Below are 27,596 nucleotides of genomic sequence, written 5' to 3' on the forward strand. Positions count from 1 at the left end.
ATATTTTTGTAGTCTAGTTAAAAATTGTTTAAAATGTTCTTTTATTTGAACCTTTTTCAAAAAGTGAGGGTTCCATTTATTATTTGTTGTAATGTTTATGTTAAATTACTGTTCTCATTGATTTAGTACTAAGTAGATTATATATATATATATATATAAAATAGATTTCCTATACATAAGAAATATATGATGCAAAAGCAGTTTCTATGTTACCGTTCTCTGTTTTGTATTTTATCTTTTCTATTTGTGTTTTGAGCCAGCTGGTCAAGGACAGGAATCTCCCACTCCCACCCAACAGATTATTTTTATTCACTTATAATAGAACAAAAAAATAATAACTCAGTGGGACTTCTCTTTTCAATGTTTATCATTCAAACCTCATAGCCCTGCTTCAACAAAGAAAATAAAGTCAGAGAAAGATCAATTGTGAATGTCCTAAAACTGGAAAAATCTAGTTTACCATGTTTAAATGAATAAACACACAAAAGGAAATAAAATAATCTTTTAAGTGCCAGTTTTATGTGTGCTTACACTGTGTGATGTATGCTGTCCTACAGTGCCCACTCTTTATTCGTGAAGTTTATCTTCTTTCTATGCCTACGGTTATTCTAACAGTCTAATGTTCAGTTTTGCCATTTTGCATTCACAATAAATGTCTTCAGAGAAAACCAAAATAGGGAATCCAAACAACTTAAAATTTCCCCTCATTTTCCCATGAAACTCACACTAAATATCTGATATAGATATAGAAATACAGATATCACACATGCACATCTATGTATGAGTTTATGGTTTTTTCTTTTTGTATTTATTCTGAAAAATTATCTGGAAATATAATATGTAAATATATAGATGATTTTCTTTCTTTTTTTGTATACATAATGAGATTATCTGGGAGACAGATACATCATACACACAATATGCATACAAACATATATCATATATATAATACATATGTGCATATTGTATATTTGTGTATATATATGTATCTATACACACACAAATGCACACGTATGTATCTCCAGAAAATGATCGGTTTTAGATAAATAATCAATTTTCAGAAACATGAGGAGTATACACTATGGTACCCTCTCCCTTGCTGAATGATTATAAATGAAGAGGGGTGAAGCAATAAAAACAAATTAAGTTATTATTTGTGGTCAAGTTTTCCAGCATTATAGTGTTTTGGTGAAGAAAAATATTAAACCAGGATGCCATAAGGGAGAGTGTTGGAGATGGTTTGAATCTTAAGTTGAGCTTGTAGATTGTATTTTGATATTTAAAGAAGGTACAAGGACATTTGAGGTGCAGAAAATAGCAGTGGCAAAAAATAAAACTGAGATAAATATTCTCCAATGGCTTGCAACATTTTGAGTTTTCAAAATACTTTTTACAATTAAAAATGTTAAGGCAGGGTCCCTTCCACAATCAGATAGGTAGTAAAGGATCTAGCCTCTGTTTTAGACCTAAATTTGAACCCCAAGTCTTCTATTTATTATAACTGTATGATCTTGAGATAATTACTTATTTTTTCAGACTTTTAATTATTTATATTTAACATGGGAACTATGAGACTTCACTTATAAAGTTGTTATAAAGATTACTTGAAATTCTGCTATTTGTTATTACTATGAGACATGCTTAGCTGAATATCAGGCATATAATAAAAACTCAACTATCTATGACTTTGCATGTATATGTTATGATAATGCTTGTATTTTATTATCTTTAAAGAATTCTTCATACATGGATTCATAGGTTCCATTTGACAACATTCTATCCTCTTTCTTCCTCCCACTGGAGTGGAAAATCTATTTTTGGACATAGTCTACATATTTGTATGTGGTGATGAGAAATCTTTCACAACTTGTTAGTAGTAGTAGTGTGGGACCGTTGAATGACAATTTTGAAAGTTAGACATAAGAGTTTGAGCTTAACATATGAGCTAAAGGGGTAAGACTTAGATTTCAGGTTTTTGAGCTAGGAGAGATCAGAAGAAAGTTGTATTTCAAAACAGAAGTTTGTCTGAGAGGAGCATTTGGGAACTAATTGAGAGGAATGGAGGGATGCTGGAAGGAAGGATATAATTTAGGCTGAAGGCCTTGAGGATCTTGAGATGTAAGATTATGGAAGAAAATTTAAACTGACCAATGATTTAACCAGTCAGTACTAAAGAAAATCAACTTTGAATATTCATTGGAAGGACTGATGCTAAAGCTCCAATACTTTGATGTGAAGAGCCAACTCATTGAAAAAGACCCTGATGCTGGGAAAGAGTGAAGGCAAAAGGAGTAGGGTGTGGCAGAAGATGAGATGATTAGGTAGCATCACCTAGTCAATAAACATGAATTTGAGCAAACTCCAGGAGTTAGTGTCCCTCATAGCTCGGTTGGTAAAGAATCCGCCTAGAATGCAGGAGACCCTGATTCAATTCCTGGGTCAGGAAGATCCACTGGAAAAGGGAGCTACCCACTCCAGTTTCCTTGGGCTCCCCTTGTGGCTCAACTGGTAAAGAATCCACCTGCAATGCAGGAGACCTGGGTTTGATCCCTGGGTTCGGAAGATCCCTTGGAGAAGGGAAAGGCTACCCACTCCAGTATTCTGGCCTGGAGAGTTCCATGGACTGTAGTCCATCGGGTCGCAGATTGGGACACAACTGAGTGACTTTCACTTTCACTTTTCAGGAGTTAGTGTAGGACAGAGAAGCCTAGTGTGCTGCAGTCCATGGGGTCGCAAAGAGTCAGACACAACTTAGTGACTGAACAACAATGAACAAAATAAATTTAAAGAAAAAAATATCATAACTGGGTAATAGATTGGATCTAATATATGGAGAGGGAAGAAGCCAAACAGAAAAAAAACATATGTGGAATTTAGGTCAGATCATTTATGTTGTCCTTTATTGTATTTGGCCTGATGAGAGTAAATGGATATATGAACAATTAATTCTCATAGGGAAGCACTGATTTTAAACAAGCAAAGCAATATTTTTCTATTATTGAAAGTTGTTGCCTTCTCACAAACTAATAATTTTTAATAAATGGGATTAAATTTTATCAGATGGTTTTTTAAATCTATTGAGATGATCATATGGTTTCTTTTTCTCCTTTAACATCATAAAATATATTTATGGGAAACCCAATTTCATTATGGCAAGTTACCTTGTTTATATTCTCTTGAATTTAAATAAGTAATATATTTTACTTAAGATTTGTAGTCATGAATAACATGGGTCTGTAATATTTTTTCTTATAATGTTTTCATATGGTTTCAGTCTCAATGAATTGGAACATATTCCCTCTTGTCTCTATTGTCTGGAAATGTTTGTACAAAATTGAGATGGTATGTTCCCTGAAAATGTGGCAGTCTTGCCCATAAAACTATCTGATCCAGATATTTTCTTGTGTAATATGTTTAAAGTATTTTTTTATTTCTTCAGTAATTATAAGACTATTCAAGCTATTAATTATTATGTAGTCAGTTCTACTAAATAATGTTTTTCTAGAAATTTATGTATTTCACCTAAGCATTCACAGTTATTAGAAAATTATTGTAGGTAATCTCTCTTATCTTTTTTATTATGGTAAGATATGTATAACGTAAAATTTGCCATCCTAAACATTTTAAAGTGTACAATTCAGTTGCATAACATAGATTCATAATGTTGTGTAACCGTAATCACTATACACGCATAGCGATTTTTCATTTTTCCAAACAGAAAACATTAAAAAATGTCACCAGTTAAATAATGACTCCCCATTTTCCTTATCTCCAGACTTTAATAACCTTTATTCTCCTTTCTATCTGTATAAATTTGAGTATTCTAGGTATCTCATGTAAGCGGAATCATATATTTGTCCTTTCCTATCAGCTTATTTCACTTAGCATAATGTTTTCAAGATTTATAAATATTGTAACATGTATTAGTACTTCATTCCCTTTTATGGCTGAGTAATATGCCATAATATGTATGGTATACTTCATTTATCCATTATCCACATTTCATTTATCCATTATTCATTCATCTATTGATGGGCATTAGGATTGTTACTACCCTTTGGCTATTTAATGCTTCTATGAACATTTGTGTACAAGTATCTGTTTGAGAATCTACTTTCGACTGTTACTGGTATATACCTAGAGGTGAGAAATTGCTGATAATAAGCTAATTTATGTTTGACTTTTGAAGAACTGTCATACTATTTTCCACAGTGGCTGCACCATTTCACATTCTCAGCAGCAAGGCACAAGGGTTAACAGTTTCTCCGCCTCCTCACCAAAACTTGTTTTCCTTTCTTTCCATAACAGTCATCTTAATGAGGGTGAAGTGGTAAAACATTGTGGGTTTGATTTATATTTCCCTAATGACTAATGATGTTGAGTATATTTCAGTGTCCTTATTGACCATTTAGAAGTCTTTTTTGGAAAAATGTCTATTCAAGTTCTTTGGTCATTTTTTAAATTGGAATGTTTTTGTTGCTGTTTCTGTTTATTTTATGTAGCTAGATATTAATCTCTTAAAAGATATATGACTTGTAAATAATCTCTCCCATTTTGTGGGTTGTCCTTTTATTCTCTTGGTAGTGTCCTTTAATGTACAAAAGTTTTAAATTTATTGAAATCCAGTTTATCTGTTTTGGTTGTTGCCGTTGCCTGTGATTTTGATATTATACCTAAAAAATCATCACCAAACCCAATTTTTTATGAAGATTTTCCCTTATCTTTTCTTCTAGGAATGTTATAGCCTTAACTCATATATTTAAGTTGTTGATCCATTTTGAGTAAATTTTGTTTATGGTGTAAGAGTCCAACTTCCTTCTGCATATGGCTCTCTAGTTTTTTCAAGACTATTTTTTGAAGATTTTCCCCTTTCCCCATTGAATAGCCTTGGTACTCTTACCAAAAATCATTTGACTGTATATTTGAGTAATAATTTATGGACTCTCTATCCCACTCTCTATATGTCTGTCTTTATGTCAGTGCCACACTGTTTTGATTACAAATGTTTTGTAATAAGTTTTGAAATATGGAAACTTAAGCCCTCCAACTTTGTTCTTTTCAAGATAATTTTTACTATTCAGGATCCCATGAGACTTCATATGAATTTTAGTGTGAGTTTTTCTGTTTCTGCAAAAACCACTGTTAGGATTTTAATATGGATTGGAGGCATCTGTTGATTGCTCTGGATAGTACTGCCCTCTTAATGATACTAAGTCTTCTCATCAAACAACATAGGATATCTTTCCATTTATTTATGTCTTCTTTAATTTCTTTAAGCAATGCATTTTTTATTTTTTGGTATCTAAGTCTTTTCCTCCTTGGTTAAGTTTATTCCCAAGTATTTTATTCTTTTTGATGTTATTGTACATGAAATTGATTTCTTAATATCCTTTCCAGATTGTTCAATGTTAGTGTGTAAAGATGCAACATATTTTTGCATGTTGATTTTTTATTCTGCCACTTTGCTGAATTCATGTATTAGCTTTCACACTGTTGTGTGTGTGTGTGTATGTGTATGAATCTCATGATTTTCTAAATGTAAGATCATGTCATCTGTGAACAAAGATATTTTTACTTATACCTTTTCAGTTTGGATGACTTTCTTTTCCTTGACTAATTGTTGTGGCTAGGACTTCCAATACTATGCTAAAAAGAAGTGGTGAAAGCAGGTATCCCAGTCTTGTTTGTTCCTGATCCTTGAGGAAAAAACATAAACCTAAGTTGTACTATGGTTATATCCCTCTTTGATTTAAAATATCATTTGTTTAGTCTTTATTCCTTTAGTTAGTCTTACAAGAGGCCTATCAAGTTTACTAACTGAAAAAACAAAACAAAATTTTGTCTTTTGCATTGCTTTGTTTTTCACTGATTTATGATCTTATATTACTATCTGACTTGCTTTCGTTTTTTGGGGTGAATTTTCTGACTTCTTGAGAAATATACTTAGTCTATCAAATTTTAAAATTTTATCTATTTTTTTCATATTTAAGGTTATAAATTTCCTTCAAAACATTACTTTGCCATATTTCAAAAGTTTCCTTACATGTGTTTTCAGTATCTTTCATTTATTTTTGAATTCCAGTGTGATTTTGTCTTTACTCTTGAATCATTTAAAAATTTCTAAATATTTAGGTAAACAAGGACTCAATGAGATTTTTGAAGTTTTTCATTTTTTTGTTTTTGTTTTTGGTGATAAGTATATGATCAATATTTATATATGCTCTGTATGTACTTGGAAAATATTGTGTATTCTCTAATTTTTAGATACAGAACTATATACATGTCTACTAGGAAAGATTTCACTTTTATTGTTCAAAACTAGAACATTACTGATTATTTTTGTCTACTTGACCTTTCAAAAACAGGAAGAAATGTCTTGAAATCTCTCACTATTTTGATGGATTTATTCATTTCTCCTTGTAGTTCAAACATTCTGCTCATATTTGTTTCCAATACTGTTTCCCTATTGTCTCTATTGTCTGGAAATACTTGTACAAAATTCAGACAATATGTTTCCTGAAAATGTTACAGTCTTTCCTATTTTATTAGGTACACATTTGCTTATAATTGCTGTGCCTTTTTGGAGAACTGAATTCTTTATTTTTAGATAGTGACTATCTCTACCCCTAATAATTTTTCTAATTTTCAAGTCTATTTTCTCTGATATTAATGTAGCTGCATCAGCTTCCTATGGTTATAATTTGCTGGGCATATCTTTTCCCATCTTTTAAATTTCAATCTTGTGTGTCCTTTTGTAATGCAGCTGTGTCTCTTGTAAGCTACATAGATCTAAACACTATCTTTTTAACTTAACTGTCAAACTTTTAGCTGAGGAATTTGACCTATTTACATTTATTATCACTATTGATATTGTTCACCTGTTTTTCTCATTTTATTGTATTATGTGTGTCACATATTTTAATATGTTTTTCTTTAGAGCTTTTTTCCTTTTTACTACTTTTACATTCATTCATTTCCTTACTACCCCAACCCTATCATACTGATATTATCTAGATTTAATATGGAGTCATATAGTTATATCAGTTCAGTTCAGTTCAGTCGCTCAGTCATGTCCAGCTCTTTGCAACCCCATGGACTGCAGCATGCCTGGCTTCCCTGTCCATCGCCAAATCCCTGAGTTTACTCAAACTCATGTCCATTAAGTCCGTGATGCCATCCAACCATCTCGTCCTCTGTCATCCCCTTCTCTTCCTGCCTTCAGTCTTTCTCAGCATCAGGGTCGTTTCTAATGAGTCAGTTTTTCACATCAGATGGCCAGAGTATTGGAATTTCAGCTTCAGTATGAGTCCTTCCAATGAATATTCAGGACTGATTTCCTGTAGGATGGACTGGTTGGATCTCCTTGCAGTCCAAGGGACTCTCAAGAGTTCTACAACAACACAATTCAAAAGCATCAATTCTTTGGCCCTCAGCTTTCTTTGTAGTCCAACTCTCACATCCATACATGACTACTGGAAAAACCATAGCTTTGACTAGACAGACCTTTGTTGGTAATGTCTCTGCTTTTTAATATGCTGTCTAGGTTGATCATAACTTTTCTTCCAAGGAGCAAAGGTCTTTTAATTTGATGGCTGCAATCAACATCTGCAGTGATTTTGGAGCTCCCAAAAGTAAAGTTTGTCACTGTTTTCATTGTTTCCCCATCTATTTGCTGTGAAGTGATGGGACCAAATGCCATGATCTTAGTTTTCTGAATGTTGAGCTTTAAGCCAACTTTTTCACTCTCCTCTTTCACTTTCATCAAGAGACTCTTTAGTTCTTTGCTTTCTGCCATAAGGGTGGTGTCATCTGCATATCTGAGGTTATTGATAGTCTCCCAGCAATTTTGATTCCAGTTTGTGCTTCATCTAGTCCAGCGTTTCTCATGATGTACTCTGCATAGAAGTTAAATAAGCAGGGTGACAATATACAGCCTTGATGTACTCCTTTCCCTATTTGGAACCAGTCTGCTCTTCTGTGTCCAGTTCTAACTGTTGTTTCCTGACCTGCATATAGATTTCTCAAGAGGCAGATCAGGTGGTTTTATAGTTTATTTTATTTTTTATCTTGATTTCCCTATTCTCTTTTAGACTACAGCCACTTTACCAAGATAATTAATATTCTATTTATAACATGTTTTTTTTATTTATATCATATTTACTTCATCCCAAACTGTCTTCAGTGTTTGTATTTGTGGGTAAGCATTCTTAAGCATTTTATATTTCTCAGAATATTTTTTATCATGACCTCACATGTAGATGATATTGGGCTGGATATAAAACTCTGTGTTTTAAGATCTTCTCATTCACTTTCCTTTTTCATTCGTTTTGCTATTGAAAATGTTTATATTAATAAGATTCTTATTCCTTTGAACATAATCTCTTCTTACTATTATGCTTCTACATTTTCTCTTTTGTCATTGTACATTCCTAAGTTTAACTGTAATGCATCAGGGTGTAGGTTTTTCTTCTTTGATATTCTATAGGCCCTTTGATTTTTAAGTAAAAATAAAACAACAAAATAAGATGAGATTAAAGGCAAGAGTTTCATCTTTGATTTAGTGTTAGTCCTGGAATGCATCTCTATTCTTCCTTAAAGTATTTTCTTTCTTCCAATTTTTATTTTTTTTCTCTCCCTGACACTCCTAATAGCTATCTATATTGTAGTTCTAATAATTCTGTCCTTCATACTAATTAGCTTTTCTTTTATATGTTTGGTTTCTTGGTCCTTCATCCTCCTGAGAGATTAATTTGGTTTTTATAATTTACTAATTCCTTTATTTATTTCTCATTTTATGTATTATGCTATTTTTAACATTTTATGGTTTTCATCTTTTTCAGGTATTATATTTTCATGTCTCCTGTTTCTTCATGATCGCTTTGGCCATTTTTATGTTTACTTGTTCTTATTTTAGATTATTGCTGTTGTTTAGTCACTCAGTAGTGTTTGGCACTTTTGTGACCCCATGGACCGTGGCCCACCAGGTTTCTCTGTCCATGGGATTTCCTAGGCAAGAGTACTGGAGTGGTTTGCCCTTTCCTTCTCCAGGGAATCTTCCCAATCTGACGATCAAACCCACATCTCCTGAATTAGGAGGCAGATGCTTTACCACAAAGCCACCAGGGAAGCTCCATTTTAGATTATAAATTATTGCAAACATCATCCTTTATTTCTTTAGAGTGTATATTAGATCAATTTCTAAAACTTGGTTTCATGTAATCTTTTTTTTTTATTTCTAAAATTTTTGCTTTTGATGTTATTTCTAACATTACATGCTGTTTAACTTTTAAAATAATCATTTTTCTTGAATGCTTTGATATTTTGACCTGTAAGCTCATTTTCTTTAGGGAATATTGGCTACTGTGAAAGGTAGTGTTTGTATGGGAAGACCAGTTCCAAGTCCGTTTCAGTCTCTATGATCTTAGTAGGGAGATGTGAAAAATCTAGGGTAGAGAATTTTGGATACCAGGAATCACTGTTGGTCACTTCTCACTTCAAAACAATTTCTTAGATCAAGTGTTCACTTTTTTATACCAGAAAGAATTGTCTTAAGAAAAGACAAGATATGTTTTACCTTGCTAAAAATATTTTATAATAAATTCTTCACTAGGTGTTTTTAAAATTTGTGAGTTTGTTTCTAATAATTATATTTCACTATTGCTATGTCAATGATTCTGCTTTTCTGAAAAAAGTAATGATTTTTAACCAGAATAATAAATATTTCTTCATAAAATATCTATCCAGTTGCCTACTAGTTTGTAAGATAAAGCCAAGACTTAGACTTTAATACCTAAGTAGATTATAACTTTGGTTTGTAAGCCTTTTCTGATATGTATGTAATCTTTAAATTTTCACTAACATTTTACTCATATCTTTCAGTGGAGAAAAGGCTCATTAGATTATGTGAAATCTATTACATATTTTGAAATTGAAACCAATTGTCTAATGATATTTAAAAAAGTAATCAGCCATTTACATGAAATAGAGTAGTACCTACAACATAAAATTAAATAGGATATTAATCATTATCCTTCAGGGCATAAATTAGACAATAATCGGTCATAGCAAACACCCTCTTTCAACAACACATGAGATGACTCTACACATGGACATCACCAGATGGTCAGTACCGAAATTGGATTGATTATATTCTTTGCAGTGGAAGATAGAGAAGCTCTATACAGTCAGTAAAAACAAACTGGGAGCTAACTGTGGCTCAAATCATGAATTCCTTATTGAAAAATTCAGACTGAAATTGAAGAAAGTAGGGAAAACCACTAAGCCATTCAGGTATGAACTAAATCAAATCCCTTATGATTATACAGTGGAAGTGACAAATACATTCAAGGGATGACATCTGATAGAACAGAGTGCCTGAATAACTCTGGACAGAAGTTTGTAACACTGGATAGGAGACAGTGATCAAAACCATCCCCAAGAAAAAGAAATGCAAAATGGCAAAATGGTTGTCTGAGGAGGCCTTACAAATAGCTGGGAAAAGAAGACAAGTGAAATGCAAAGGAGAAAAAGAAAGATATACCCATCTGAATGCAGAGTTTCGAAGGATAGCAAGGAGAAATAAGACAGCCTTCCTCAGTGATCAATGAAAGAAATAGAGGAAAACAACAGAATGGGAAAGACTAGCGATCTCTTCAAGAAAATTAGAGATATCAAGGGAATATTTCATGCCAAGATGGACACAATAAAGGACAGAAATGGTATGGACCTAACAGAAGCAGAAGATATTAAGAAGAGATAACAAGAATACCCATAAATATACAAAAGAGATATTAATATCTAGATAACCACGATGGTGTGATCACTCACCTAGAGCCAGACATCCTGGAGTGGGAAATCAAGTGGGCCTTGGGAAGCATCACTATGAACAAAGCTAGTGAGGTGATGGAATTCCAGCTGAGCTATTTCAAATCCTAAAAGATGATGCTATGAAAGTACTGCACTCAATATGCCAACAAATTGGGAAAACCCAGCAGTGGCCACAGGTCTGGAAAAAGTCAGTTTTCATTTCAATCCCAAAGAAGGACAATGCCAAAGAATGTTCAAACTACTGCACAATAGCACTCATTTCACACTCTAGCAAAGTAATGCTCAAAATTCTCCAAGCTAGCCTTTCAACAGTAAGTGAACCGAGAACTTCCAGGTGTTCAAGCTGGATTTCAAAAAGGCAGAGGAACCAGAAATCAAATTGCCAACATCCATTGGATCATAGAAAAAGCAAGAGAATTCCAGAAAAACATCTACTTCTGTTTCATTGACTATGCTAAAGCCTTTGACTGGATCACAACAAACTGTGGAAAATTCTTAAGGAGATGGGAACACCAGACCACCTTATCTGCCTCCTGAGAAACCTGTATGCAGGTTAAGAAGTAGCAGTTAGAACTGGACATGGAACAACAGACTGCTTCAAAGTTGGGAAAGGAATACATCAAGGCTCTATATTGTCACTTGGCTTATTTAACTTATATGCAGACTACATCATGCAAAATGCCACGCTGGATGAAACACAAGCTGGAATCAAGATTGCAGAGAGAAATATCAACAACCTCATATATGCAGATGACACCACCTTTATGGAAGAAAGTGAAGAGGAACTAAGAGCCTCTTGATGAAAGTGAAAGAGAAGAGTGAAAAAGTTGGCTTAAAACTCAACATTCAAAAAACTAAGATCATGGCATCCAGTCTCATCTTGTCATGGAAAATGGAAAAACAATGGTAACAGTGAGAGACTTTATTTTCTTGGGCAGTAAAATCACTCCAGATGGTGACTGCAGCCATGAAATTAGAAGACGCTTGCTTTTTGGATGGAAAGTTATGACCAACCTAGACAGCGTATTAAAAAGCAGAGACATTACTTTGCCGACTAAGGTCCGTCTAGTCAAAGCTATGGTTTTTCCAGTAGTCATCTGTTGATGTGAGAGCTGGACCATGAAGAAGGCTGAGCACCAAAGAATTATGCTTTTGCACTGTGGTGCTGGAGAAGACTCTAAGAGTCCCTTGGACTGCAAGGAGATCAAACCAGTCAATCCTAAAGGAAATCAATCCTGAATGTTCGTTGGAAGGACTGATGCTGAAGCTGAAGCTCCAATGCTTTGGCCACCTGATTCGAAGAGGTGACTCACTGGAAAATATCCTGATCCTGGGAAAGATAGAAGACAAGAGGAGAAGGGGATGACAGAGGACAAAATGGTTGGATGGCATCACCAACTCAATGAACATGAGTCTGATCAACTCCGGGACATGGTGAAGGGCAGAGAAGCCTGGCATGCTGCAGTCCACACGGTTGCAGAGTCAGACACTACTAGAGCAACTGCAGAACAACAGAAGGTCAGGAGAAGATGGAATAGACTCACAATTAAGCAGGATTAAATTCATTATCAGAACTCCAGCCCCATTTCTACAGAAAAATGCATTGGGTATGGTCTGACCAAGTAATATTAACCCAGTGAAATATTTTAGCTAGGAACCTATCACTTTATTGTTGCAGTGCAAATGTAATATGGCTCCTCTTAAACATTTCTACTGTTTGCTACTGCTGCATTGAATCTATCTGATCTCAAGCTCTTTAGAGAAAAATGCCCTTTTCCTAGTTCTTTCCCCCTTCTTTCTCCCTCACTCCCTGTCTTTTTGTTCAGCATGTCATTATGTTTCTCAAAGGCACAGTGCAAATGTACAATTCAGGTTGGTGATGCCTCCACTTATAACCAATAGGAGTTTCAAAAAAGATCTGGAAGCTTTAATATTCTACATATATAGCTAAATGACTCACATGTTAGGGAAATGTGTGCTTTTAGAATTTCTTTCTAATTGTATTACTCTGATATTTACACTCATCATTTATCCAATTTGATAGGTTTTCTTGTCCCTATTTTTCAGATAAGGAAATTGAGAAGGAATAAATATCTTAGTAGCTCACTTCTAATATCCAAGACGCAAAAACACATTTTAAAACGATGTTGTTGTTGTTCAGTCACTCAGTCATATCCAACTGTTTGCGACCCCATGGACTGTAGCATGCCAGACTTCCCTGTCCGTCATTGTTATATAATTAATGAATTTATATAAAATAAAGATGAGGAGTCCTGACAGAGTAAATAATGAAAAGAACCAATATATGAAAACGTGCATTGTAATACCATATGCAATTTATAATGTTCTTGTTGATATACATATACACTTGTAAATTAGCCTGATTTCCACTGTATTTTCCAAGTATTTTTCCCTCAGAAATATATAAATTAATCACGTAATTTAATAGATTATTATTTCAGAAACTAATTTTTGTCTTCATGTGTCCCTTCTTCACGATTATTTTCAGTCTGATTTTATAAGTATTAAAAAAATTTCCTTCGGCTTAGAGTTCTACAAAAAAATGGGAATAAGGAGTTAGAATCTCCATAATAATCTGAATATAGCTTTGTCTGATAATTTCTTAAAGGAAAGAACACAGGTACTGCTTATTCAGCTCTTGGTTGACTTCCCAGAAATGAAATAAAGATAATTAGAATGGAAATATTTTAAATGTTCAAATCTTGCATTTTAAATGTAGGTTGTTCTGGAATAATAAATATTAACTTGAGTTATGAATATTATTTAAATTGAATTTTCTTAGGAGATCAATCAATAAGCACATTTTCAATAACAAATTGGTACAATTTTGAATTGTGTATAAAGCATCTTAGCTTTCTGAAAAATTGCTCCCAAGGAGCACTTTAAGAATTGCAGTGTAGCTATAATTAGATATACCCTATATCCACTTGAGGCAAAGCAGTTTTAAACTACTTTTGGTTACCAGCTGGATATTTATAATAATCTAGAACATTAAGTGTACAATGAGGAAAAGTATGCCTTCCAGGAAGGAAAGAAAGTTTCTCACTTAATTAACAGTATAAAACACCTCTTGCCTGTGAATTGCTGGTAGCACTGATGGTATTAAGAAGGTTTCCAAAATATTCAACTGTTATGCCTAATTTATGATATATAATGAATTTTCAAGCTTTACTAATATGTATTATGATTTTTGTCTAAAGTGATATTTTTAATCTTATTCATTTATAACCAGGTAATGTGCCAGATAAAACTCCCATAACTTTGTAAATATTAATAAAAATTTTTTTCATGAGTGAACTAATTTCTCTGTTTTCTTAAGTACAAATAGCTTTTTTCAACATATCTTATCCACAGGCATTCCCCAAAGATTTTACAAAGTTAATGCATATTCATTTTTGTTTAAAATTAAAATGCTATATATTGCAAGTTACTATTAACAATTGGTCAATTTAAGATAATACAACTAAATATATCAATATTCGCCAAAGATTTGATTGATCTTTTCTACCTTTTTCCTTTAAAGGTATCTGGAAGTATTTTGGATGTGTATAGTGGTGAGCAGGAAATTTCACCAGTTAATATGGGCCTTACAAGTGCTTCTTGTCCAAGTAGTCTACCAATGAAAAGAGAAATTACAGGTAATGTTGCTTTTATAGTTTTCTTTAAAAAAAATCAGCTCTGTAAGACATGAGTGACATATAATTCCAATCTAAAGACAATTTTTGAAATATCATCAAAATAGTTATAGTAAGTCTTCTACATATGAACCTTCAAATTGCAAACTATCAAAGATGTGAAGGTGTATTTGCATGTTCAATCATGTAAGTTAGTTCACTTGTCTGGCATACATTGTCACAAGCGTGCATCCTCTTCAAGTGGTTGTGCTTTTGTGTACTTTACTGTACAGTATTGTATAGAGGACAGTAGTACAGTATCTTTATTTCAAGTCCAGAATGTCTGAAAGCAAGTGTAAAGGCAGTGTGATTTAGCTGGTACTGCTAAGAATTGCCAGTTATTGTACTGTACTACTGTACTTTCCAAGGTGCTGTACTATAAGATTAAAAATGTTTTATTTTTGTGTTCTTTGTGTATTATTTGTGTGAAAAGTATTATTAAACTATTACAGTACAGTACTATATGGCTGATCATGTTAGTTGGGTACCTAGGCTAATTTTGTTGGACTTAAAAATAAATTGGACTTTTGAATGCACGCTTGGAAAGGAATTCATTCATAGGTAGGAGACTTACTGTAGTTAAAACGGGAAACATTTAAAGAGTAAATCCACCATTTTTCCTTTATAGCAACCAAGCAACAAGTTAGTATAACTTATGGTTCAATTCAGTGATTTTAGGAATTGGACAAATACAAGTATATACATATAACCTCTTCAGTTCAGTTCAGTTCAGTCGCTCAGTCGTGTCCGACTCTTTGCGACCCCATGAATCGCAGCACGCCAGGCCTCCCTGTCCATCACCAACTCCCGGAGTTTACCCAAACCCATGTCCATCGAGTCAGTGATGCCATCCAATCATCTCATCTTCTATCGTCCCCTTCTCCTCCTTCCTGCCCCCAATCCTTCCCAGCATTAGGGCCTTTTCCGATGAGTCAACTCTTCGCATGAGGTGGCCAAAGTATTGGAGTTTCAGCTTCAACATCAGTCCTTCCAATGAACACCCAGGACTGATCTCCTTTAGGATGGACTGGTTGGATCTCCTTGCAGTCCAAGGGACTCTCAAGAGTCTTCTCCAACACCACAGTTCAAAAGCATCAATTCTTCGGCGCTCAGCTTTCTTCACCGTCCAACTCTCACATCCATACATGACCACTGGAAAAACCATAGCCTTGACTAGACAGACCTTTGTTGGCAAAGTAATGTCTCTGCTTTTAAATATGCTATCTAGGTTGGTCATAACCTTCCTTCCAAGGAGTAAGCGTCTTTTAATTTCATGGCTGCAATCACCATCAGCAGTGATTTTGGAGCCCATAAAAATGAAGTCTGACATTGTCATTATGTATATGACAGTTTGACTAAGTTCCACTTTCACTTTGGGCTTCTCTGGTGGCTCAGACGGTAAAGAGTCTGCCTGCAGTGTGGGAGACCCAGGTTTGATCCCTGGATCAGGAAGATCCTCTCGAGAAGGAAATGGCAACCCACTTCAGTATTCTTGCCTTGAAAATCCCATGGATGGAGGAGCCTGGCAGACTACAGTCCATGGGGTCGCAAAAAGTTGTATATGACTGAACAAAACTTAACTTAGCTAACTTTCACTTAATATAGGTTCATTTTGATATTGCAAATATTCAATTTATTAACCTGTTTGCAAAATAACAGATTAATAGATTAGGAAAAAATAGATTTTCCTCTTTTCAACTTGTTTCACAGATTTCATGATTCACATTTAACTTTCTCAAGTGTGTAAAAACCCCTCTCTTTTCAATAGTAAATTTCAAAATTGTTACAACTTAAAGGAATTACAGGGGCACTTTCAAGTTCCTTCAATAGGTAGATGAAGAAATAGTCGGAAGAGTTATTTCCCAATAGTATACGTCTGATTAGAAGCAGAAGTCAATCAAAATAAGGATCTCCTGACTTACAAGTCTAGTGTTAGTTTCTCCATAAAATAAAATAAAATTTAATAGAAATTTCTGTAACGTGTTTAGTTTGGCACTCAAACATTGATCTTTAAGTATTTTTCTTTAGTTAATATCAACATTTTTAATAAATGCAATATTTCTATTCTCGGAATCTAACAAGTGACTCGAAAGTATCTATGCATTCAAATTATTTAGAGTAAAATTAATTAATTTAATCTTAAATAATCAAAATTTAATAAATATATTTATATATTTCTATTTTAAAACTAGAATAATTCAAAGAACATTGGATTAATTATCTATTGCTATATAACAAAGTACCCCAAACTTAACAGGTTGAAATAATAAATGTTAATTATCTCATACAATCCCTATATTTCCGAAATCCAGGGGTAATTTATAAAATAGCTTCTAGCTCAGAGCCTTGTGTAAGGTTACAGTCAAGATGTTGGCAAGAGATACAGATATTTGCCACTTTACAGGCTGGAGGATGCACTCCCAAGATGGTTCACTCACATATCTTCCAAGTCAGTGCTGTTTGGTTCTTTACCATGTAGAACTCTCCACAGGGCTGCTCAAGTCTCTTCATGATGTGACAAGTAGTGATTCAAGGAACACCCAAGGGTGAAGCTGAAAATGTTTTTTATGACCTAGTCTTGAAAACCACATTCATCATTTCCACAATATTATATCAGTTTCACAGATCAATCCTATTCAGTGTGGAAAGCAACCATCAAAAGTATGACTATCATGAATGAGAGTCATGGTGGGCCATTTTGGAGTCTGACTATCACAAGTGCTTACAACCACATAGCACATAAAGTGTCTGTTACTCAAAGTATGGACTTGTTTGATAGGAATATGAGAAATGTAGTTAGCTCCAATTCTTTGAATTTAGAAATCATAATTATTTATAAAAAACGTAGGTTGTGAAAATTTAGGTTGAAATAATTTTGAATAATCTTAAAGTTCTGAGAACAACTCTAATAAAAATGATTAAGCAGGTTAATATTTACTGTATGCTCTATTTCTTTTAATCATAACAATGATGTTTAGTAGGTATCATACCAACTTCACAGATGAGAACTTAGGTAACAGACCCCAAGGCTACTAAATGGAGGGCCAGAATACAAATTCAGGTTTTAATATGTAAATCCCATAGGTTTTGCCACTGCCTTCTTACTAATATGTTGTTTCAAATTTCTAAATATTTGCAAAAAATTTTGTTATACCACTTGGAATAAGTATTATTATGTTTTCACTTGTATTTCTGAATTTTGTTGACTGGAAGGATTGTAAGGTAGAAATAAGTACTGTTTCAATTATTTTCCTTTTGATCAGAAACAGATACTCGAGCTTTGGCAAAGGAGAGACAAAAAAAGGACAACCACAACCTCAGTAAGTATATTTTCCTTTTTTCTAGCAAAATGAATCAATGCAAGAGGAAATGCAAGGAGGTTAAAATGTGTGGTGTTCTATTGTCACCCATATATATTTTGAAGTCAAATGACCAAAATTAAGTGTACATGCTCACTAGTAGAGCTATTATGGGGCAATTTAGACAATGCAAACTCTCAGAAAAGCTAGACATTTTTTTGAAGTGAAACATCTCAAGTTCTCTCCTTGATCATTTTCTCTCTCTGAAGAAGAATACTAATGTGGGAGATGAGTGCACTGAGTTACATTTGAACTCAATTGACTCCAAAGTTTAAAGAGATAAAAGTGACTTTAGAAAATGTACTCCATTCACTGCTATCCAAAAGTCTACAAGCAATAAATGCTGGAGAGGGTGTGGAGAAAAGGGAACCTTCTTAAACTGTTGGTGGGAATGCAAACTAGTACAGCCACTATGGAGAACAGTGTGGAGATTCCTCAAAAAACTGGAAATAGAACTGCCATATGACCCAGCAATCCCACTGCTGGGCATACACACCAAGGCAGAATTGAGACATGTGTACTCCAATGTTCATCACAGCACTGTTTATAATAGCCAGGACATGGAAGCAGCCTAGATGCCCATCAGCAGACAAATGGATAAGGAAGCTGTGGTACATATCCATAATGGAATATTACTCAGCCATTACAAAGAATACATTTGAATCAGTTCTGATGAGGTGGATGAAACTGGAGCCTATTATACAGAGTGAAGTAAGCCAGAAAGAAAAACACCAATACAATATACTAACACATATATATGGTATTTAGTTAATTGGTAAAGATAACCCTATATGCGAGACATCAAAAGACACACAGATAAATAGAACAGTGTTATGGACTCTATGGGAGAGGGCGAGGGTGGGATGATATGGGAGAATGCCATTGAAGCATGTAAATTATCATATGTGAAATGAATTGCCAGTCCAGGTTCGATGCATGATACAGGGTGCTCGGGACTGGTGCACTGGGTAAATGACCCAGAGGGATGGGATGGGGAGGGAGGTGAGAGGGGGATTCTGGAAGGGGAAAATATGTGCAACCATGGTGGATTCATGGCAATGTATGGCAAAACAAATACAATATTGTAAAGTTAAAAAAAATAGATAAATAAACTAATTTATAAAAAAAAAAGAGAGAGAAAAAAGAAAAAGAAAATGTACACCATTCATCCAAAAGTCACACCAAACCCATAGACACCTCAAAACTCACTACTGGACACTTCATTACACTTCCAGAGAGAAGAGATCCAGCTCCACCCACCAGAATATTGACACAAGCTTCCCTAACTGGGAAACCTTGACAAGCCACTAGTCCAACCCCACCCACAGGGAGCAATCTCCACAATAAAGAGGAGCCACAAACTTCCAGCGTAAAGAAAGACCACTCCAAACACAGCAATCTAAACAAAATGAAAAGGCAGAGAAATATTCAGCAGGCAAAGGAGCATGATAAATGCCCACCAAACCAAACAAAAGAGGTGGAGATAGGGAGTCTACCTAAAAAAGAATTCAGAATAATGATAGTAAAGATGATCCAAAATCTTGAAAACAAATTGGAGTTACAAATAAATAAACTGGAGATAAGGATTGAGAAGATACAAGAAATGTTTAATAAGGACCTAGAAGAAATAAAAAAGAGTCAGTCAATAATGAATAATGCAATAACTGAGATCAAAGGCACTCTGGAGGGAACCAACAATAGAATAACTGAGGCAGCTGATAAGTGAGGTGGAAAATAGAATGGTGGAAATAAATGAAGCAGAGAGGAAAAAACAAACAAAAAAGAATTAAAAGAAATGAGGACAACCTCAGAGACCTCTGGGACAATATTTAATGCCCCAGCATTTGAATCATAGTCCCAGAAGAATAAGACAAAAAGAAAGAGCATGAGAAAATACTTGAGGAGATAATAGTTGAAAACTTCCCTAAAATGGGGAAGGAGATAGCCACTCAAGTCTAAGAAACCCATTGAGTCCCAAATAGGATAAACCCAAGGCAAAACACCCAAGACACATATTAATCAAATTAACGAAGATCAAACACAAAGAGCAAATATTAAAAGCAGCAAGGGGAAAGCAACAAATAACACACAAGGGAATTCCCATAAGGATAACAGCTGATCTTTAAACAGAAACTCTTCAGGCCAGAAGGGAATGGCAAGACATACATAAAGTGATGAAAGAGAAAAGCCTGCAACCCAGATTACTATACCCAGCAGGGATCACATTCAAATATGAAGGAGAAATCAAAAGTTTTACAGACAAGCAAAAGCTGAGAGAATTCAGCACCACCAAACCAGCTCTTCAACAAATGCTAAAGGATCTTCTCTAGACAGGAAACACAGAAAAGCTTTATAAAATAGAACCCAAAACAACAAAGTAAATGGCAATGGGATTATACTTATCAATAATTACCTTAAATGTAAATGGGTTGAATGCCCCAACCAAAAGACAAAGACTGGCTGAATGGATACAAAAACAAGACCCCTATATATGCTATATATGTCTACAAGAGACCCACCTCAAAACAAGGTACACATACAGACTGAAAGTGAAGGGCTGGAAAAAGACATTTCATGCAAATGGAGATCAAAAGAAAGCAGGACTAACAATACTCATATCAGATAAAATAGACTTTGAAATAAAGGCCATGAAAAGAGACAAAGAAGTACACTACATAATGATCAAAGGATCAATCCAGAAGAAAATATAACAAATATAATATATATATGCACCCAACATAGGAGCACTACAACATGTAAGGCAAAAGCTAGCAAGTATGAAAGGGGAAATTAACAGTAACACAATAATAGTGGGAGACTTTAATACCCCACTCACACCTATGGATAGATCAACTAAACATAAAATTAGCAAGGAAGCACAAGCTCTAAATGATACAATAGATCAGTTAGAGTTAGACCTAATTGATATCTATAGGACATTTCACCCAAAACAGTGAATTTCAACTTTTTCTCAAGTGCACATGGAACCTTCTCCAGGATAGATCACATCCTGGACCATAAATCTAGCCTTGGTAAATTAAAAAAAAATATTGAAATCATTTCAAGCACCTTTTCTGATCACAATGCGGTTAGATTAGATGTCAACTATGGGAAAAAAACTATTAAAAACACAAACATATGGAGGCTAAACAACACACTTCTGAATAACCAACAAATCACAGAAGAAATCAAAAAAGAAATCAAAATATGCATAGAAATGAATGAAAATGAAAACATGACAACCCAAAACCTATGAGGTTCAGTAAAAGCGGTGCTAAGGGAAAGGTTCATAGCAATACAAGCTTACCTCAAGAAACAAGAGAAAAATCAAATAAATAACCTATCTTTACACCTAAAGCAACTAGAAAAAGAAGAAACGAAGAACCCCAGGGTAAGTAGAAGGAAAGAAATCATAAAAATTAGGGCAGAAATAAGTGAAAAAGAAACAAAGGAGACTATAGCAAAAATCAACAAAACTAAAAGCTGGTTCTTTGAGAAGATAAATAAAATAGACAAACCATTAGCCAGAATCATCAAGAAACAAAGGGAGAAAAATCAAATCAACAAAATTAGAAATGAAAATGGAGAAATCACAACAGACAACACAGAAATACAAAGGATCATAAGAGACTACTATCAGTAACGATATGCCAATAAAATGGACAACTTGGAAGAAATGGACAAATTCGTAGACAAGTATAACCTTCCAAAACTGAACCAGGAAGAAATAGAAAATCTTAACAGACCCATCACAAGCGTGGAAATCGAAACCAGTCAAAAATTTTCCAACAAACAGAAGCCCTGGACCAGATGGCTTCACAGGTGAATTCTACCAAATATTTAGAGAAGAGGTAACACCTATCCTACTCAAACTCTTCCAGAAAATTGCAGAGGAATATAAACGTCCAAACTAATTCTATGATGCCACCATCACCCTAATACCAAAACCAGACAAAGATGCCACAAAAAAAGAAAACTACAGGCCAATATCACTGATGAACATAGGTGCAAAAATTCTTAACAAAATCCTAGCAAATAGAATCCAACAACATATTAAAAAGATCATACATCATGACCAAATGGGCTTTATCCCAGGGATGCAAGGATTCTTCAATATTCACAAATCATTCAGTGTGATACACCACATTAACAAATTGAAAAATAAAAACCATATGATTATTTCAATAGATGAAGAGAAAGCCTTTGACAAAATTCAACATCCATTTATGATAAAAACTCTCCAAAAAGCAGGCATAGAAGGAACATACCTCAACATAATAAAAGCCATATATGATAAACCCATAGCAAACATTATTCTCAATGGTGAAAAATTGAAAGCATTTCCCCTAAGGTCAGGAACAGGACAAGGGTGCCCACTCTCATCACTACTATTCAACATAGTTTTGGAAGTTTTAGCCACAGAAATCAGAGAAGAAAAAGAAATAAAAGGAACCCAGACTGGAAAAGAAGAAGTAAAACTCTCACTGTTTGCAGATGACATGATCCTCTACATAGAAACCCTAAAGACACCCCCAGAAAATTACTAGAGCTAATCAATGAATATAGTAAAGTTGCAGGATATAAAATCAACACACAGAAATCCCTTACATTCCTATACACTAACAATGAGAAAACAGAAAAAGAAATTAAGGAAACAATTCCATTCACCATTACAGAGAAAAGAATAAAATACTTAGGAATAAATCTACCTAAAGAAACAAAAGGCCTGTATATAAAAGACTATAAAACACTGATGGAAGAAATCAAAGATGATACAAATAGATGGATAAACATACCATGTTCATGGATCAGAAGAATCAATATAGTGAAAATGAGTATATTACCCAAAGCAATCTATAGATTCAATGCAATCCCTATCAAGCTACCAACAGTATTTTTCAGAGAACCAGAACAAATCATTTCACAATTTGTATGGATATACAAAAAACTTCGAATAGCCAAAGCAATCTTGATAAAGAAGAATGGAACTGGAGGAATCAACCTGCCTGACTTCAGACTATACTACAAAGCTACAGACATCAATACAATATGGTACTGGCACAAAGACAGAAATATAGATCAATGGAACAAAACAGAAAGCCCAGAGATAAATCCATGCACCTATGGACACCTTATCTTTGACAAAGGAGGCAAGAATCTACAATGGAGAAAAGACAATCTCTTTAACAAGTGGTGCTGGGAAAACTGGTCAACCACTTGTAAAAGAATGAAACTAGAACACTTTCTAACACCATACACAAAAATAAACCCTAAATGGACTAAAGGTCTAAATGTATGACCAGAAATCATAAAACTCCTAGAGGGAAACATAGGCAAAACACTCTCTGACATAAATCACAGCAGGATCCTCTATGACCCACCTCCCAGAGTAATGGAAATAAAAGCAAAAATAAACAAATGGGACATAATTAAACTTAAAAGCTTTTGCACAAGGTGAAAAGCAAGGTGAAAAGACACCCTTAAGAATGGGAGAAAGTAATAGCAAACGAAGCAACTGACAAAGAATTAATCTCAAAAATATACAAGCATCTCCTGCAGCTCAATTCCAGAAAAATGACCCAATCAAAAAATGGGCCAAAGAACTAAACAGACATTTCTCCAAAGACATACAGATGGCTAACAAACACATGAAAATATGCTCAACATCACTCATTATCAGAGAAATGCAAATCAAAACCACAATGAGGTACCATCTCATGCCAGTCAGAATGGCTACTATAAAAAAATCTACAAACAATAAATGCTGGAGAGGGTGCAGATAAAAGGGAACCCTTTTACACTGTTGGTGGGAATGCAAACTAGTACAGCTACTATGGAGAACAGTGCAGAGAGTCCTTAAAAAACTGGAAATAGAACTGCCATATGACCCAGGAATCCCACTGCAGGACATATACACCAAGGAAACCAGAATTGAAAGAGACACGTGTACCCCAACGTTCATTGCAGCACTATTTACAATAGCTAGGACATAGAAGCAATGTATATGCCCATTGGCAGATGAATGGATAAGAAAGCAGTGGTACATATACACAATGTAACATTACCTAGCTATTAAAAAGATTGCATTTGAATCAGTTCTAATGAGGTGGATGAAACTGGAGCCTATTATACAGAGTGAAGTAAGTCAGAAAGAAAAACACAAATACAGTATATTAGCGCATACATATGGAATTTAGAAAGATAGTAATGATGACCCTATATGTGAGACAGCAAAAGAGACATAAATGTAAAGAACAGACTTTTGGACTCTGTAGGAGAAGGAAAGGGTGGGATGATTTGAGAGAATGGCATTGAAACATGTATATTACTATATGTGAAATAGATTGCCAGTCCAGGTTCAATGCATGAGACAGGATGCTCAGGGCTGATGCACTGGGATGACCCTGAGGGATGGGACTGGGAGGGAGGTGGGAGGGGGATTCAGGGTGGGGAACACATGTACATCCATGGCTGATTCATGTCAATGTATGGCAAAAACCACTACAGTATTGTAAAGTAATTAGCCTCCAATTAAAATAAATAAATTAATTTAAAAAAAGAAAAGAAAATGTACACTATTTAAATAGCTAGAAATGTAACACCAGGTTCTTATCTTTCTGTGTCAATCTGCTCCTTTTTTCCTAATGGTAAGTTATTTTAAAATATGGCTTATGTTGTACTGCTGAATTCTACTACTGTCACAAAAAAAGTGGGAGGGGGTTCTGATGCCTTTCTGGGGGTCCATTTGCCTTCAATAATGGGTCACATGAGGCGAGTAAATGCATTCAAGGGAAGTTGCTTAGGGGCAAGGTGAACTTTAAAGTGCTTTTTCATGTCTCTTAAGATAGTGCTTAGATATCTTAAGTCAGCTTGACTAATTGAGTGTGAAGCAGTTTTGTTCTGAGAACCAAATAAAAAATGAGAAAACAATGCAATGAAAATAAATAAAATCTTTAAAGCTTTAATACCAGGAATTTCCTTACATGTAGTTAGCTGAAATTGATGCTACATGTACCAGCAAATTTGGAAAAATCACAGCACTGGAAAATACAAGTTTTCATTCCAATCCCAAAGAAAGTCAATGCCAAAGAATTCTCAAACTATCACGCAATTGTACTCATCTCACATGCTAGTAAAGTAATGCTCAAAATTCTCCAAGCCAGGCTTCAACTGTACATGAACCATGAACTTCCAGATGTTCAAGCTGGATTTAGAAAAGGCAGAGGAACCAGACATCAAATTGCCAACAACCGTTGGATCATCGAAAAAGCAAGAGAATTTCAGAAAAACATCTACTTCTGCTTTATTGACTATGCCAAAGCCTTTGACTGTGTACCACAACAAACTGTGGAAAATTCTGAAAAAGATGGGAATACCAGACCAGCTGAGTTGCCTCCTGAGAAATCTGTATGTAGGTCAGGAAGCACCAGTTAGAACTGGACATGAAACAACAGACTGGTTCCAAATAGGACAAGGAGTTTGTCAAGGCTGTATATTGTCACCCTGCTTATTTAACTTATATGAAGAGTACATCATGAGAAACGCTGGGCTTGAGGAAGCACAAGCTGGAATCAAGATTGCCGGGAGAATTATCAATAACCTCAGATATGCAGATGACACCACCCTTATGGCAGAGAGTGAAGAAGAACTAAAGAGCCTCTTAATGAAAGTGAAAGTGGTGGGTGAAAAATTTGGCTTAAAACTCAACATTCAGAAAACTAAAATCATGGCATCCGGTCCCATCACTTCATGGCAGATAGATGGGGAAACAGCGGAAACAGTGGCTGACTTTACTTTTTCTGGGCTCCAAAATCACTGCAGATGGTGATTGCAGCCATGAAATTAAAAGACACTTACTCCTTGGAAGGAAAGTTATGACCAACCTATACAGCATATTTAAAAGCAGAGACATAACTTTGCCAACAAAGGGCCGCCTAGTCAAGGCTATGGTTTTTCCAGTAGTCATGTATGGATGTGAGAGTTGGACTATATAGAAAGCTGAGCACCAAAGAATTGATGCTTTTGAACTGTGGTGTTGGAGAAGACTCTTGAGAGTCCCTTGGACTGCAAGGAGATCCAACTAGTCCATCCTAAAGGAGATCAGTCCTGGGTGTTCATTGGAAGGACTGATGTTGAAGCTGAAACTCCAATACTTTGGCCACCTGATGCAAAGAGCTGACTCATTGGAAAAAACCCTGATGCTAGGAAAGATTGAGGGCAGGAGGAGAAGGGGATGACAGAGGATTAGATGGCTGGATGGCATCACCGACTGGATGGACATGGGTTTGGGTGAACTTAGGGAGTTAGTGATGGACAGGGAGGCCTGGCATGCTGCGGTTCATGGAATCGCAAAGAGTCGGACACGACTGAGCGACTGAACTGAACTGAAGAGTAGTTGTGGAAAGGGAAATGATTTGCTTCTGATCACATATTTGCAGAGCAGACAAGCATTGGTGCGTTTTGTGAGACAAAAACCTGAAAGACAGAACTAGTTGTTAGCAGAAAGAAGTAACACATCAGGAACTAAAACCTTCTCTCTTAGTTTTAAGTCCGCTATTACCTTCCTTTCTCCTTTCTTCTCTCCTCTATGTTTGCATTTTAAATAACAGGCCATTTATGTAAAGTATGATAGGTGCCTGGTATGATCATTATAGATGGCTCAGTGGTAAAGAATCCACCCTCACTACAGGAGGCACAGAAGACATGGGTTCCACCCCTGGGTTGGGAATTTCCCCTGGAGGAGGAGATGGCACCCTACTCCAGTATTCTTGCCTGGAAAATATCATGGGCAGAGGAGCCCGGCAGACTGCAGTCTATAGGGTTGCAAAGAGTCAGACACACAGAGTGATTGAGGGCGCGCGCACACACACACACACACACACACACACACGATCATTATAGAAGTATTTTCTACTAATAATCTGGATTACTTGCTGATCTTACTTTTTGGAGCTATGAATGTTACCAAAAATTAATATCACATTTTAAGTATGAATCTAAATATCCCCTAATATTTGTGAGGATCATGGCTAGAGGACAAATAAGGTCCCATTTAACAGATGTCTAAATACTTTAAAGCTATAACTCAAGCTAGAAATACTAAATTATGTTCTATCCTTCCTAAAGATAGGAAGGCCAGGTTTGAAATATGAGTTCTCAGATCCTCAGAATTTTGTATAAGTACTGCGCCACTAATGGATTGGGCCACTGGATCTCCACTTGATCCTTGGAATTTTGAGTGGGAAAGTCATGGTGGGGCAATGTCAGCCCTTACTAATGGCCCCTTTCACTTCTCTTTCTATGCCTATTACATCCTATGCTGCATGTGGCCTCAAACATGAGTGTGAACCCCTCATCTTGTATATTCAAGCTCCATACATATCTGCAAACAACTGACCCTTGTCTGCATCTTGGGCCTAGGGTGAGCACCTTGGTGTCATGATCTTCCTTCAGGAGGATGAACCTGGGACATGGCCAGCACAGGCTCAGGGCATTTGGGAGAATATTCCTGGTGTAAATTACCCAGAGTGTAGTTTAGGAGGGAGATCCCTTTGCCCTGTGGCTGCCCTGCTCAGTGAGGATGGATGTGGTAAGAGAAGGTAAAGGGGGCCCTCAAGTATGGAGTCTGAGAAAGAGGCACCAATTGCCTGTTTCTAAGGACAGGAATGAATGAATATATCAAAAACTTTGTAAAGAGTGAAATCACATATAACAT

General features: G+C 35.2%; 1 protein-coding gene across 11 annotated transcripts in view; it reads left to right on the forward strand.

Annotated features, from left to right (window-relative positions):
- TFEC (transcription factor EC) overlaps nucleotides 1–27,596 on the forward strand; it is a 751,469-nt gene that overhangs the window by 714,137 nt on the left and 9,736 nt on the right. For all 11 annotated transcript variants that reach the window (XM_081537889.1, XM_081537895.1, XM_081537894.1 and 8 more), the window contains 2 exons: nucleotides 14,372–14,486; nucleotides 17,786–17,842. In XM_081537889.1, the coding sequence (XP_081394015.1) occupies nucleotides 14,372–14,486; nucleotides 17,786–17,842 (172 nt within the window). The remainder of the gene's footprint in view (nucleotides 1–14,371; nucleotides 14,487–17,785; nucleotides 17,843–27,596) is intronic.

The sequence above is a fragment of the Giraffa tippelskirchi genome, chromosome 10 (genome assembly GCF_054371585.1).
Source record: "Giraffa tippelskirchi isolate mGirTip1 chromosome 10, T2T-mGirTip1v1.2.pri, whole genome shotgun sequence".
Classification (NCBI taxonomy): domain Eukaryota; kingdom Metazoa; phylum Chordata; class Mammalia; order Artiodactyla; family Giraffidae; genus Giraffa; species Giraffa tippelskirchi.